The sequence below is a fragment of the Giraffa tippelskirchi genome, chromosome 4 (assembly GCF_054371585.1).
Source record: "Giraffa tippelskirchi isolate mGirTip1 chromosome 4, T2T-mGirTip1v1.2.pri, whole genome shotgun sequence".
Taxonomy (NCBI): Eukaryota; Metazoa; Chordata; class Mammalia; order Artiodactyla; family Giraffidae; genus Giraffa; species Giraffa tippelskirchi.
The window spans coordinates 88,607,990-88,623,035 of NC_137278.1; the positions used below are offsets into that span (position 1 = coordinate 88,607,990).

Here is a 15,046-nt window from a genome sequence, read left to right on the forward strand (position 1 = left end):
ACGAGCAGGCTTCCAGGCATAACCTTTTTAAAAATGAGGTGACCCCTGCTACACAGTTGTCACAGCAGGTGGCCTTGGAGTGCCAAGGGTGGACACCAAGCCAGGCATGTCCACAGTGGCCAGGCCACTGCGGGCTCTGCCCCCACCCTCCGGGGCACCAGTCATGTGGACTGTGACATGCACAGCAGCCCCGGGGTGTGCCCAGAGCCGCCCTGCTCATCACTCTTCCGTCTGATGGCATCTGTTGCTCAGTCTGAAAATGTGGGTACTTCCTGCATCTTGTCACCTGCCTTGTGAGTCTGGAGGAAGATGATGAATTCCTTCACGTTGTGCTTTGGTGATGTTGGAATAACTATGAAGCTGGTGCTATTCTGAGAGGTGCCTCTGATGGCTCAGCTCTGCTCAGTCAGTGGGGGGTGAGGGGTCAACAGCAACACTAGTGATGAAAACAGTGGCACTACCAATAATACACTGATTACTACAGTCCCTGCTCTTTATTAAGCACCTCCCATGAGCCAGAAACACACGGCACATTGTTCTCCTGTTTAATTCTCAGAGCAATTTTGTAAGGGTGTCATCCTGGATCTTCACATGAGAGTACTGGACCACAGAGTTTGAATAATTTGCCCAAGGTCAAACAGCTCAGAAGCCTCAAGGTTAGAACTAGGACCAAGGTCTGGTTTGATTTTAGAAATCACCACCACCGCAGGTCACGAGGCATAGCATCGTCAGTGTGTCATGGGCAGGAGTGACAGCTGGGGTTGGCTGTGAAGACACGAGGTGGGAGGAAGCTGGTGCATTTCAATGCTCCAGCTGCTCCCACCATCGACGTCAGAGCATCTGCAGATGGATGCAACATCCTTTGAGAAGGAACCCAGAGCAAGTCAGCTTGGAGAATGAATCCAATGACTCCATTGTTTCTTAATGCAATTATATGAGGCAAGTTCTATAAAGCACACAGCACAGTCCTTCGATTTGTAGTTAACATTTCCTGAGTGTCAGGGCCTTCGTAGATGGATGTTCAGGTTGTGCACTGTGTGAGATCACTGGGTCTACGAGAGTGCGATTTCCAGGGCAGATATCGTATCTCTCTTTATTTATTATAGCAATTTCCAGTAGGTGGCAGTAAAGTGTCTTGTTCTAATAAATAGTAAACTAGGATGATTTTCTGACATGGAAGTAAAGCTCTTTAAGAAAGGGACATCTTTTTCTAATTGTCACAGAGTTGCCATGTGGACTCCTATTGAGAGTTTACATGAACCAGGAACTCTTTTAAATGTTACCAACTTCTTCAAGCCTCACATTAAGCTTTAGAGGTTGATAATTTTTAATAACCATTTTGTAGATGAAAACCCTTGAGCCGTAGAGAAGTGAAATAACTTATTTAACTCAGTAGGCAGTGGAGTTGGGATTCACTCACACCAAGAGCCTGTGTTTATAACCACTGTCAGACGTGGTAGTTGTCTAATCCAGAGGGATACCTGCTCCTAGTGCTTCACCTGCTTCCCCATGTATTAATAGTTCTTCAGAATTCTTGCCCAAGTCTTTTTGGCAGACCCATGGCAGGCAGAATTGACACCCTCACCTCTTGCCCACGGTGTGAAGGAGCCTCCCCAGTAGGCCCTTTGGTGCCTGGGATGGCAGGCTTTTCTAGCCCCTTCTCCTATTTGTAAGCACCTCTTCTGGCCCACAGTGCAAGCGTGGGCCAGGACAGGTATGAGAGGCGGGATTTGGGGGATGGCTGGTGTCTGTGGGTGTGGATCTGTAGGGGCTGGAGATGGGACACAGGGCGGGTGATCAGTTGGGAGGGTCTGAGCTGGACGCACGAGAGGCTAGCAGGTGGGCACGTGGTCCTCTCGGGACTGAGACAGGCTGAAGTGGACGTGTCAGGCTGGACTGGACAGTGCATGTGTGTGCATGTGTGTGCACACATGTGTGTGACAGGGACTGGGACCCCCGAACTGCTCGTTGGTGGGAGGAGTGGTGGCCCGGGGCTTGTCTGAAACAGACTCACCCAATCCCTGGGCCGAGGTGCTGGCATTGTGACCCTGGAGCAGAGGGTGCCTGGGAAACTAACTGAGCTCTCTTGTTGCTGTCTGCCTGGTTGCCCCCTTCTGTGTCCCCACTGCTCTATTTCTGTGTCTCTCCACACATGCACTTTCTTTCCATCCCATCTGTCCTCCTTTCTTGTCTTTCTGCCTTGGTCTTCCTCCTGCCTTTGTCTCCCTTCTACCTCGTGCCCTGCAGTCAGAGGACACGGACCTGCCCTACCCGCCACCCCAGAGGGAGGCCAACATCTACATGGTCCCCCAGAACATCAAGCCGGTTCTCCAGCGAACTGCCATTGAGGTGAGCCTGCCCCCATCACGGGGGTTGGGGGCCTCCCCCTTCCTGGCCCAGCCTTTCCTGGGCCTGGGGCCTTTCCAGCTGCTCTCCTCACTCCACACCCCCAGATCCTGGCGTGGGGTCTTCGGAACATGAAGAGCTACCAGCTGGCCAGCGTGTCCTCCCCGAGCCTGGTGGTGGAGTGCGGGGGCCAGTCTGTGCAATCCTGTGTCATCAAGAACCTCCGGAAGAACCCCAACTTTGACATCTGCACCCTCTTCATGGAAGTGGTGAGCCTGACCTCCCCACAGCCTACTACCTACTGGAATCCTGGTGCTTAGAATTTCCTCGCAGCCCCAGGCAGCCCTGGAGTCTAGCTGCCTGCAGGATTCTGCCTGGCTCACGGTCTCACTCCCACCTCCTTTGAGAATGGGAGGACATGTTTGCTGTCTCCTTCCTGGAGGAGCCGCAGCCTGCGGGCAGCACAGAGGGCGCCAACTTGGTTCCGCTTCCCCAGATCCCGAGTCCACGGGAGTCCCAAGGACCCACCCATGGCTGTCTCCTCTCTCAGGGCAGGCCTCAGTCCCCTGGTGCCGTCTGCCAGGGCTCTGACCTTCGGGGATTCGTCCAAATCTTCCTGGACCTAGTCCTCCCCACCCCGGGCCCTTGCAGAGAGGCTCACCCCCATGGCCCTCAGCCGCAGCCCCCTCCAGCAACCTGGTTTGCCTGGGCTTAGTGACCAGTGTAAGGCAAGTCTGAGGGAAGGAAAATGGTGTGCAAGATGAAAGTGCTGTAGAAATTCCAGGCCCAATGGCTGTCAACAGGAGCGTCCTCTTGGCTGAGCCAAAGCCGCCACTGAAGGAGAGAATATAAATTATTTCAAGTTGTGTTCAAAGTGCTTTTAGGGTTGGGGAGAAGAATCTGGGTCTGGAAGCCAACTCTTGAGTATCCACTTGGGGGGGTCTGTCTGCGAGAACTGTTGAGTCCTGGGCCAGCTTCTCCCTTCTCCCCTTCCCTGGCCAGTGAGGGTTCAGGGAAAGGAGACTTGTTTTAACTTTGGGCTGAGTTGGGTGTGTTTGGGGGTTAAAGCTTGAGGGGAAAGTCAGCCTCTGCATGCAACATTCAAGAGGCAGACAGAGAGGTGGGCGGCTTCTGCCCCACCGGCCCACTCCTGGGCTCAGCAGACCACCACTTTGGATTGATGGCCCTTGGGGGTTAGGTGTAGGTTGAGAGTCATTTTCTGCTCCTTGGACTTGCCCTGGGAAGAAGGGCTCTCCTCGCTCTGAGACCTCCCAGAGATGAGGTCAGGCTGCTGTGCAGAGCTCCCCTCTTCCTCCACACAGATGCTGCCCAGGGAGGAGCTGTACTGTCCCCCCATCGTGGTCAAGGTCATTGATAACCGCCAGTTTGGCCGCCGGCCCGTGGTGGGCCAGTGTACCATCCACTCCCTGGAGAGCTTCTTCTGTGACCCTTACTCAGAGGAGAGTCCATCCCCACAGGGCGGCCCAGGTAGGGGAGGGGCTCTTGATTGGTGGTGGCGAGGGGGCAGGGGAGGCTGGGACAGGTGGGCTTCCCAGCTGAGACATGTCCTGAAGCCCTCCTCTTACCTGAATGAGAAGTGAATTTTGCCCAGCTGATGGGAAGGAAGGGAGGGAATCTTGTCTTCCTCAGGGCATCATCTGGCCCCAGGCTGTGTCCTCCAGGGAGTGGGGGTCGATGCTGTGGTGAGAGGTCATGTGGAAAAGGCTGCAGGAGAGGGAGATGCGGGGATCAAAGGGATGAGGAGAGAGGGAACTGGGGAGATGGGGAGCGTGAAGGATGATGATGGGAGAGGGAAGGACTCGGGGGAGGAAGAGGAAGACACGGAGTGAGACTGAAGGCTGAGTCTCATGGATCGGGAGGGGTGAGTCCCTGGGGGAGCCCCTCTCAGGCCTGGACACTGCTCTCTCTCCAGATGACGTGAGCTTACTCAGTCCTGGGGAAGATGTGCTAATCGACATCGATGACAAGGAGCCCCTCATCCCCATCCAGGTAGGAAGGGTCCCTGGGGACAGACACTGGCTCCCGTCAAGAGCTGCCTTGTTAACCCTCTCCCCTTGCCTTGCTCCTCCTTCCTCATTACACAGCCTCCATAAGACACTCTCCCTGTAGCCTGGTGCCTGGACACCTGACAGATGGAGGGACCCGGTTAGGAGCTTTCAGCCTGGATGGGAGCAGGATGGGGGCTTGCGGGAAACTGTGTGGGTCTACCGGGTAAGACCCAAAGCATCTGAGAAAAATGGCCCTGCCACTTTGAAGACCATGAGAAGGGCTTTCCCCTGGTGATCACCCAGGAAATCAGGGTGGAAGGAGCAAGAAAGAGAGAAGGAGGACAGGGTGAGGAGTGACTGGCAGTCTCTGGGGTGCCCAGACCCATTGCTAGGACCTTCCTTGGGGGGAGATTCACCTATGCGCTTGTGCTTGGTGGCCCCTGGAAGCAGCTTGAAGGAGGGGTCTGTGTTCAAGCCAGTAGTCCCTCACGCCCCATCCCCTCCACCAGCGGTAGGGAGGAGAGTCAGGAGAAGGGCCTTACTGCCAGGGTGTCCGACCCGGCCGGCAGGTAAGAGGCAGCCCTTTGCTCTGTGCTCCGCCTGGTGAAGTGAAACTCGCTCTTTGCGACTCTTTACGGCCCCATGGACTATACAGCCCATGGATTTCTCCAGGCCAGAATACTGGAGTGGGTAATCTTTGCCTTCTCCAGGGGATCTTCCCAACTCAGGGATCGAACCCAGGTCTCCCACGCTGTAAGCAGATTCTTTACTAGCTGAGCCACAAGGGAAGCCCCTTCCACCTGGTGACCCTGGCGCCAATACCAAACAGCATGGCAGGCGGCCTGTGACATCTCTTACTGAGGGGGGATCACTCTTCCCACCTTGGGCTCTGGGTGGCTATGGGCCCTGTACGGCTGAGACCACCCAGCCTTATCACAGTGGAGATGGACGCGGACCTCACTATGAGCACCAGCCTTGAACAGCTCTGTTCCATCTGCTCTAGGTTGTCACCCTCCTCTTCCCTTTGCTTGACTCTGGCTGCCCCGTGGCACTTGGGGCTCCCAGAGCTTCTGGGCTGCCTGGAGCAGAGCCTTCCAGCCTACGTAGACAGCACATGTATCCTCAGGCCCACAGCCTATTTATTCACCAGGGAAGGGGTGGCATTTTGGAAGGGTTCAAATTTTTTAAATAATCAAATATTAGCCTTGAGAGCAAGAGGACAACCTTGGGTGCTGGGTCAGTCTTGGGGTCCTCAAAGCTGTCCCTGAGATGTGCGTACAGGGGCTTCTGTCTGACATTTAGGGTGAATTTCTGCTTCTTTTCATGCACTCATCTCTTTCACTTTTTTGCTACTTCCAAGGGGACATTGCTGGTGTTCAGTCTTGGGCCACACTGCTGCTGACACAAGAGCTTTATAGTTGCTCTCAAGTGTCACTGGAACTAAGCATCTTCACAAGGTCCCAGCTGCCCACTTCTCCCACCTCTCTGACTCTCCAGGATCCCACCCCACCACCCTTTCTGCTGGGTACACCTCTGGGCAGCACCGGTCACTCAAGACTCAGCCTAGGTGTGATCATCTCCTTCTAGGATTCTGCCCTGGCTCCTCCACTTCTTCTGCAAGTCCTGTTTCTATCTGGGTCACTGCATTTGCCTTAAGTCATGCTGCCTCTGTAAATGTTAGCATGTTTCCTAGACTAGGCTCAGGGCAGTGAGTGGGGCCCATTCCTTTTTGTGTCCTAAATGCCAGCACAGGGCCTGGCTTAGAGGAGGCATTCGAAGAAAGTCTGCCTGCCCAGATAGACAGATGGATGAGTGGATGGATGAGTGGATGGATGCATAAGTAGATGGGTGGGTGGGTGGATAAATGGGGGGGTGGATCCTGCCTACTCTCTGTAGGAGTTAAGAAGGGACTTCTCTTGACTGGGGACACCCAAATGGAAATTGCAAATATACAGAATTCAGCTGCACTCAAGGCCTGGGTGGGTGTTTGTAGCTGAATGAGGCAGATAATTAGCCCCAAGCTTGGTGCCCAGTGCTGGCTCCTACCCCCTCAGCCGGCCGTCTGAGTCTGTGTGGGGTAGTGTAGAGCAGGCCCAGTAGGATTTCCGTTCTGTGTGTGCCGCCCTCAAAATGTCTACAGACCAGATGCGGAGGCACTGTTTCGGGTCCTGCTGGCTACAGGCATAGCCAGAGGCAGACAGTGAGGAGGCCCAGGCTGGATGTCCTCCCGGCGTTGACGTGAGTGAACTGGGGCCGGGGTGGGAGCCAGAGCAGGGTCGGCACTCTTTGTGGGAGTCCACGGCTAGAGCTGCTGGCCAGGCGGAGGGTGGGGCGGGGGTGAGGCTTGTCCACATGGGAGGGGCTGGCTCACAGGGCCTCAGGGGTCCACAGGGAGAGGGGAAAGTGAGCTCCGCCTGCTCTGGGGGAGGAGGTTTGGATCCTGCCCTCATCCAGCTCCCTGTCTGATGGCAGAGGCGACATAACCTTATTGTCAAGGAGCCCCAGGCTGGCAGGGAGACCCGTCCCAGTCTCTAGGGAGCCCTATCTTGATGGGGTCTGATGGCAGCTTCAGGAAAAAGCAATTCCGTGTCGTGCTTTTCTCTGAGATCGTTGATCTGATTTGGCTGGTCCAGGAAATCTTTCATTGACTCCGTCTTGCACATCCCCCATGCAGGACCTGGGAGGACCGGGCCTGACTCAGGAGACTGTGGGCTCCAGACCCAGTGGTTTCCCAGATAGTTCTGGCTGGGCTCTTGTCCCCTGACCCCTTCCCCAGTGTAGCTAGGATGGAAGGCCCTGGTCTCTGGGGACTGGAGGAACAAGAAGTCTAGCAGAATTGGGATTTTTCTGGCTCCTGTTTGTCTAACCTGTGTCTCCAGGCCAACTTACCATTCCCACTGTGACACAGCCCCACCGCTGTGCTCACCAGCTGGGGCTGTGGATCCAGCAGAAGGCTCCTCCCCAGCTCCAAATGCTCTCTTACCACATCTGGCTTCTGTCTTGGTCCCTCCTGTCTCCTCGCTCTGTCGCCCCTTCTTGGCCAAAGAACCTTTTCCCCATCATTGCCCAGTTTCTGGGATGAGCTGCATATGCTAGAAAAAGTCACCAGTGACCTGATGCTCAGGTCTGTGGGTTGACCACCACGGCTGAGCGTTTCTCAGGTTTCTAGAAATCTTTTGGTCTGTCAAGAGTGGCCAGTTCTAGAGAGGGTCTGAAATGGATGTATGAGACAGAACTGTCCACTTGGCCTTCCAGGATTTGAAAGTAGGCACCCATCTCTGGGGGTGAGGAGGGTCGTGGCCTCCTGGACTCTTCTCTGTAGGGAAGTGGGATAAGATAAACTCTCACATAGTAACCTCACAGCGTATTCTTGGTCTGTGTGGCTGTCCTTTGTGTAGATTTCAGAACCGTAGCCTGGGGATAGGGGTGGTGTGAGTGTGTGTGCGTGGGTAAGTGTGCATGAGAGGTGGGGGGCTGGGAGCAGATGTGTGTGCAGGCTCAGTGGTGCTGCTGTAAGCATTGTGGACTTGATGCCTAACTTTCTGAGGGCAGGCCAGGGGTGTCCTCAGAGAGGGGCTCAGAGGTGTTTCAATCCATCTAGTGCTCTCCTCGGAATAAAGGATATGTTCATTTTTCTCTGATTATAAATATATGTCTATTATCCACAGTTGGGAAAATATAGAAAAATAATGAACAAACAGACAATGCCTCCAACCAGGAAGACAATGTGAATGAACAGCTCCCAGCATCTCCCCTGTCCTATCCTTCTCCCCCCGCCGCCTCCCCCACTCCAGGCTGCTCTCCCTGTCTCTTATTTTGCCTCTGAGTCTGAATCAGGCTCTACTGTTACTTTCAGACAAACCTGGGGGCTTTGCCTCCTCATCTACTAGTTCTTGTGTTCTGATGATGACAAGGGGAAAAGAGGCAGTGGAGGAACACGCCTGGAGCTGGCTTCCCGCCATTCCCTAGAGGGGCTTGAGGCCCACATAAGGGTGACACCCCTTGTCTATCCCACACATCACCCACCTCTAGGCATGGGAGCCACCAATCAAGGTGACCCTCTCCTGTTGCTCTGAGAGACCACCAATGGGTAGGAATATCCTCTTGAAGTCTCCGGAGACTTGTGGCGTGGGGGATGTGTGTGGGCTGAGGAGGGCTAAAGAGGAAGAGAGAGCTCTTGGGAAGTCTCACCTCTGGTGGACAGAGACAGGAAAAGGTCTGTGTTGTGGATCCATATGAGAAGAGAGTGATGGCAAAGACATGAATGCTTGCTTAACAGGGATACCAAGATCTGGGACTCTGGGCCTGCAGGGTCAGCGTGGACTAAGTCATCAGGGAAGTTTCTCTGAGGGGGCTGGTGAGAGGGGTTAGAATAGCAGCGGTGAGAGGAGGCTTTTCCTGGTTGGCAGAAGAGTGGGGCAAAGGCTTGGTGGTGGGCGGTGTGTGTATGTTGACAGTGTATGTGTTGACTGCGTGTGTGTGATGGTGTACTGAGTGTGTGTGTGTACGTGCACGCATGTGTGTGATGGCCCTGGGAGGCTCTGGGGGGAAATGCAGGCTAGCGTGCAGGAGGAGTCAGGAGGCTTGCTCTCCGCGGGCATGGGGTGGGGTGCTGGAGCTGGCTTCTCCCTGGCTCCCGGCTTGGGCTAATTTTGAGCCTCCTGCTCTGGTTTTAGTCTCTGGGACGCCGTGAAGGTGGGAACGTGCTCCCAGAACCGGAGCAGCAAATTATGCCCGGATCCCAAAGGGGAACGTGTAATTTCGGAAGCTGGCCCAGACCTTTGGAGCACTATGTTTAGCTTTATTTTTTCTCCCTCTTGCACTGGTGAACTGCCGGTTTCCCTCTCACCTTTCTAAAAACGATCTGTATTAAAAATAACAATAAGGCTTCTGTGAGGTTCAGGATGAGAACCAGAGGGGCAGAGCTGCTGCCTGGCTGGGCTGGTCTCTGGGCCACTGAGGGCTTCACGTGGAGTTCATCTGGTCGATTCCAGGGTCACACCACCCCCACCGACATGTAGCCAGCCCCCTGGAATCCTCCAGCGGCGTGGCTGCATGCCCAGCCGTTCTGCTCTCCTGCCTGTGCTCCTGGGCCTGAACAGCCGAGGGCTGCTTTAGGGGAGGCCAGGGTCCCCCTCAGTGAGGCTCCCTTCACAGATCAGGGAGGGGTCTGTGAGTTCCCAGACTACTTTTTCTGCGTTTCCCAGACCCCAGGTGAGTGGGTCTCCCAGCACCTTCCTGCTGAGGAAGGAAGGACACTGGGGCTTGGCCTCTTGTGGAGACTCCCAGAACCCCCTGCCCCAGGCTGAAAGGAGAGAGGGTCTCCCTCCTGGCAGCTCTGGGTCCCTGCTTGTCTCCTCCCTGCTCCAGTCACACCCCCTTCACCTGCCTCCCTGGACTGTTTACCCTGGCAGTGCGGCTTTATTCACACCTCTGCCCTTCACAACTCCCGTCTCCTCTGTCCACAAGGCATCTCCTGGCCACCTCCACCTAGACTGGAATGTGTCCCCCCAGGACCCCATCACCTCCTCCAGGACTATTTTAGTGGTCCTCCAAAATGTCACTCTGCCTGTAGCCCTTATCCCCACCAAGGCTCTCCTGGACCCCGCAGCCCAAGGGGTCTTATGTATGGATTCACCATACTGCAAGATTGCAGGCAAGGATCTGACGCCAAAGGAGAAGGCAGCAGGTTTTCTGTATGAAGAGGTGGCGTGTCTATGAGACTGGTTTGGGGCAAAGTCGTATGATGCCCTAATGTCTGTCCTTGAGGACAGAAGACTCAGAACCTGCACTGGCTTAGGATGGTGCCCAAGCAGGGGTTGGTGTGGCTCAGCTGTTAGGAGAAACCACCAGCGATGATGCAGAGCTTGGTGGATGTCTGGGGTCAGCATGATTGAAAGGCTGGGAGCGCATGTGAGAGTGGAGTCAGTGGTGCCCCAGAGCTCTAAGAAAGCAGGCAGGAGACAGGCATGGGCTGAGCTCCCGCATGTGCCTCACCTTGTCCTCGGCGTGCACAGCCTTCATCTCATCCACATTCACTGCTGCTCTGTGACAGGTCAAGACTTTATGCCCATTCTCCAGATGGAGATGCTGACTCAGAGAGGTCAGGGTCACGTAGAGCAATGGGGCCAGGATTTGGAGCCACACTTGTACAGCTCCAAAGCACACATTCCTCCCACAGCTTTTGTAGCCTCCCTGGAGAGAGAGCAGAGGGTGCCTACTTGGAGAGTTCTGCTTCCTTGGGACCATCCAGTCTTCCCTGACGTGGCTTTTCTAATCCTGTTGCTAACCAGCGTGTTTAATTTGTAGTTTGCAGATGGTCTGTTGGGCTTGGCCCCCACTAACATGGCATCTTCTCCAGCCAGTCCTCATGTATGTATTGTTTACCTATTTGTGGGCACCTTGATTTCCCCGGGGGGACTGGGTGGGGTTAGGGAGTTAGGAAGGGAGCAGAGGAGGTGGGGGTGGGAGGGGAAGAAAGGAGCTTTCTGAGCCCTGGCAGAAAACAGTTAACCTGCCCTGTGCGGTAATGGAGGGGTGGGGAGAAAGCTAAGGGAAGATTCTCAGAAACAGATGAGTCTGAATTATCTCTTGGTGTATCCTGGGATTTACCTTAATCCTGCTTCCCTGCATGAGGGCTCGGGTCTTGGTTGGAATTGCATGGGCCAGGGGAAATGGGGAAGTCTCTGGACCCTGACTGCTGGGATGCGGGACATGAGAGGCCTGTGATGAGAGCATGTGATACTGCAGAACCCTGGCTGTCCCCAGTAGGTGCTGAGTGCTCTGCTGGGGCCCACAGTTCACACCTGCAGTTCCCATTACTGCTGCTTCTGTCCTCCTGGGCTGATTTCCCAGATGTTATCTTTAAGGACCATGGGTCCTTCCGGGAAGATGGCTGTTGTGTCTAGCTTTCAATATGCACTCCTGAAGTCCCATGCCGAGGGCCAAGGGGAGCCCCAGGCCTGTAGGGGGAACCTAAGATATAGGACCTCCTGAAAGTAAAATTTCATTCATGGTGTCAAGAGGAGGCATTGCTGTATTGGGTGCTTTATGGCTTCTAGGAGGAGGCAATCTATATTTTAAGTGTTTTCTGATTTATCTGTTGTAGAAAATACAGAAAACACAATAAAGTATAAGGCAGGAAATTTAAAACTACCTGTATTCCTACCAGTTGGAGATGACCACTTAAGATTTTAATGTGCCTGTATTTATAGATATCTCTTATGCACATTAATACTTAAAAAATAAAATCTGAATCTTATCATACTTTAAAAATCTGAATTTTCTTTTACTTAAAAGTATATTGTAGATGTTTTTCCATATCTTTATATTCTTTACAAAATGTTTGCATGTCATTCCATTGTATGGATATCCATAAAGTTTTAACTCTTCTCCCATCATTGGACACTGAATTTCTTTTTTAAAAAAGGACTAAAAATTATGTATTTATTTTTGACTGCACTTGGGTCTTTGTTGCAGCAAGTGGGGGCTACTCTTTGTCGCAGTGCATGGGCTTCTCATTGCAGTGGCGACAGGCTGTAGGGTGTGTGGGTTTTGGTAGTTGTAGTACCTGGGCTTAGTTGCTTTGCAGCATGTGGGATCTTCCTGGACCGGGACTGAACCCGTGTCCACTGCATTGGCAGGTGGATTCTTAACCACTGGATCATCAGGAAAGTCCTAATTTCTCAATTTTTATAATTGTCTTATTTTATGTCCCTTAGAAGGGTTATTTTTAGTTTACTTTAAATAAGTCTAGTGCATTTCTTGTTAAGTTTATTCCTAGGCATTTTATAGCCTATTTTGCTACCCAAATGGAATATCTTTTTTTTCTTATTATTTTGTCTAGCTGGTTATTGCTAGAATATGGAAAACAACATTTTTTTGTATATTTACTTTGAAACAGACTCTTTATTAAGTGCCTTTGTTACTTCTGACAGTGGTTAATTGATTCAGTTGAATTCTTTAAGAAGCTAAGATTGTTTTCTTCAAACAATAATAAATATGTCACTTTCTTTGTAATAGTTTTACCTTATTCCTTTTTTCAGAATAACATTTGGTAATTGAGATGCTAGTGAGCAAACTTATTTAGTTACTGATTCTAATGAGAAATTTTCTGTCATTTTTCCATTAATTAATTATGATAATGATCGGTAGTTTCAGGTAGATAGTTTTGATTTTAGTCGTGTCTGACTCTTTGCCACCCCATGGGCTATACAGTCCATGGAATTCTCCAGGCCAGAATACTGTAGTGGGTAGCCTTTCTCTTCTCCAGGGGATCTTCCCAATCCAGGGATTGAACCCAGGTCTCCTGCATTGCAGGCGGATTCTTTACCAGCTGAACCACAAGATTAATAGCTTAAAAATTAGATATGGGAGTTTAATATTATCCAGTGCCATTTATCAAGATGATCATTTTGTTTTCCATTGTTCTGTTCATACACATATATATTGATACTTATAATTGTCTTGCATTCCTGAGGTAAACCGAAATCAGTCAAATGGTCATGGTAGTATAGCTGACTACAAATGAAGTCTTCTTATGCAGTCAATCAGGGTAGGTAGTTGGTTGGCTAACTGAAAAAGTCAGTTTAATAGGAACTCATTAAAAGTCAAATATAAGTACCATAAACATTTTCTTTTTAATCATATCCATGTATCTTCATTTGACAATCATTTGATATATGCCAAGGCCTCTTTAAATTTGAATCTGCTGTTTCAGTGTTATGTTGTCCTTCTGGTATAAAACACATCTAAAATGCATTACGTATTATTTTTCCTTTAGGTTTATTAAAGTTTTTGAGGTCTTAATGGTAGGTGCAAAAGAACCTAAATGTGGAGTTCTTTTATTGTTTAAGATCCTCTCACACCTTTTTTTTGGTCGCTTCACTCATACTTAATTTTTACCATTAAAAAACATCAATAGCACTAATTAATTTTCATAGATAAAATGCCCTTTCTTTTAAAATTCAAATTATATATATGTATACTGCTTATTGATCCAATTACAATATTAATACAACTGGCATGAGCAGATTTGGGAACAAACAATTCTTGGTGAACATTCGGCTCATCTCTGGGAGCTGTAGTGGATAAATTAGATTATTTACAGATTATTATAGATTATTTATAAATTAGATTATTTATCCAATTATTTATCTAAGCAGATAGCTGCAGGCTTTCATCTGCTCTGGACCTTCAATTGTTAGCAGAGAGAATGGTTAGCTTTTGTTAATACTGGTTAAGAGGAAGTTTGTAAGGAGAAGTTTTGGTATGTGTTAGTTATTGAGTTAGATTTGTTATTATTTATGTAGGATTTTTGCATATTTGTTCATAAGTATTACTTTTAGGTTGTCTTTGTTAGGTTTTGCTATCAGGGTTTTAAATGAGTTTCATGAAATATTTTCTGAGCTGTACTCTCATTTTCTGTGCTCTTGAACAGTCTCTAAGAGATGAGAATGATTGTTTAAAGGTTTGAAAATACAGGAGAGTGATTCTTTATGAATCTGAATTATGCAAGTTGGAAATTGCATGGTATTTTAATAGCCTTGTTTTGTGTATAAAATGTGTAATAATGTGAATCAACCTAAATTTAAAAAATGATTAATAGTCATGTAATTTAAAAGGTGGTGGCCAAATGAATTGTATTTAAGGTTTAGCTGATAAACAGGATACCTATCATCTTTTCTTGAAAATGGTGGTTATATGATGTGAGTTTTGAATTATAGAAGATCTTCAGGAATACATATTTTATACAGTTGGATAAGATGTGTCTGCTCTGTACTCATTTTGTAAGACTGGGCCCAGCATCTGTTTTTGAGAGGAGATTCTTTGATCACTTTCTACTTCTTCAGTCAGTTTGGTGCCTTAGATGTCATCAGATATTGTTTATTACATTGGTATGGATTTATACATATTACTATAATAAAAGAAAATGCTTCTGTATCTGTTCTGTTTTTTTATCTGTTCATTCCTGATTTTGTAATTTATGCTATTTTATTTTATTTTTCGCTTCATTAGACTTAATAGCATTTCATCTATTTTATGGTTATTTTTCTTTTTTTTTTTTAAATAAATTTATTTATTTTAGTTGGGGGCTAATTACTTTACAATATTGTAGTAGTTTTTGCCATACATTGACATGAATCAGCCATGGGTTCACATGTATTCCCCTTCCTGGACCCCCCTCCCACCTCCCTCCCCATCCCATCCCTCTGGGTCATCCCATTGCCCCAGCCCTGAGCATTTGTCTCATGCATCGAACATGGAATGGTGTTCTGTTTCACACATGATAATATACACGTTTCAATGCTATTCTCCCAGAACGTCCCACCCTCACCTTCTCCCTCAGAGTCCATAAGACTGTTCTATGCATCTGTGTCTCTTATTCTGTCTCGCATATAGGGTTATCGTTACCATCTTTCAAATTCCATATATATGCATTAGTATACTGTATTGGTGTTTTTCTTTCTGGCTTACTTCCCTCTGTATAATGGGCTCCAGTTTCATCCATCTCAATAGAACCGATTCAAAAGTATTTTTTTTAATGGCTGAGTAATATTCCATTGTGTATATGTACCACAGCTTCCTTATCCATTCGTCTGCTGATGGACATCTAGGTTGCTTCCATGTCCTGGCTATTGTAAACAGTGCTGCGATGAACATTGGGGTACACGCGTCTCTTTCAATTCTGG

General features: G+C 49.7%; 1 protein-coding gene across 50 annotated transcripts in view; it reads left to right on the forward strand.

The window, feature by feature from the left end:
• The window catches only part of DYSF (dysferlin), a 226,425-nt gene that overhangs the window by 154,139 nt on the left and 57,240 nt on the right, over positions 1-15,046 (forward strand). For 48 of the 50 annotated variants that reach the window (XM_081590434.1, XM_081590440.1, XM_081590435.1 and 45 more), the window contains 4 exons: positions 2,248-2,349; positions 2,454-2,615; positions 3,669-3,834; positions 4,280-4,356. In XM_081590434.1, the coding sequence (XP_081446560.1) occupies positions 2,248-2,349; positions 2,454-2,615; positions 3,669-3,834; positions 4,280-4,356 (507 nt within the window). Of the gene's footprint in view, positions 1-2,247; positions 2,350-2,453; positions 2,616-3,668; positions 3,835-4,279; positions 4,357-10,664; positions 10,728-15,046 lie in introns of all 50 variants that reach the window. The other 2 variants (XM_081590409.1, XM_081590403.1) reach the window with 1 other exon arrangement.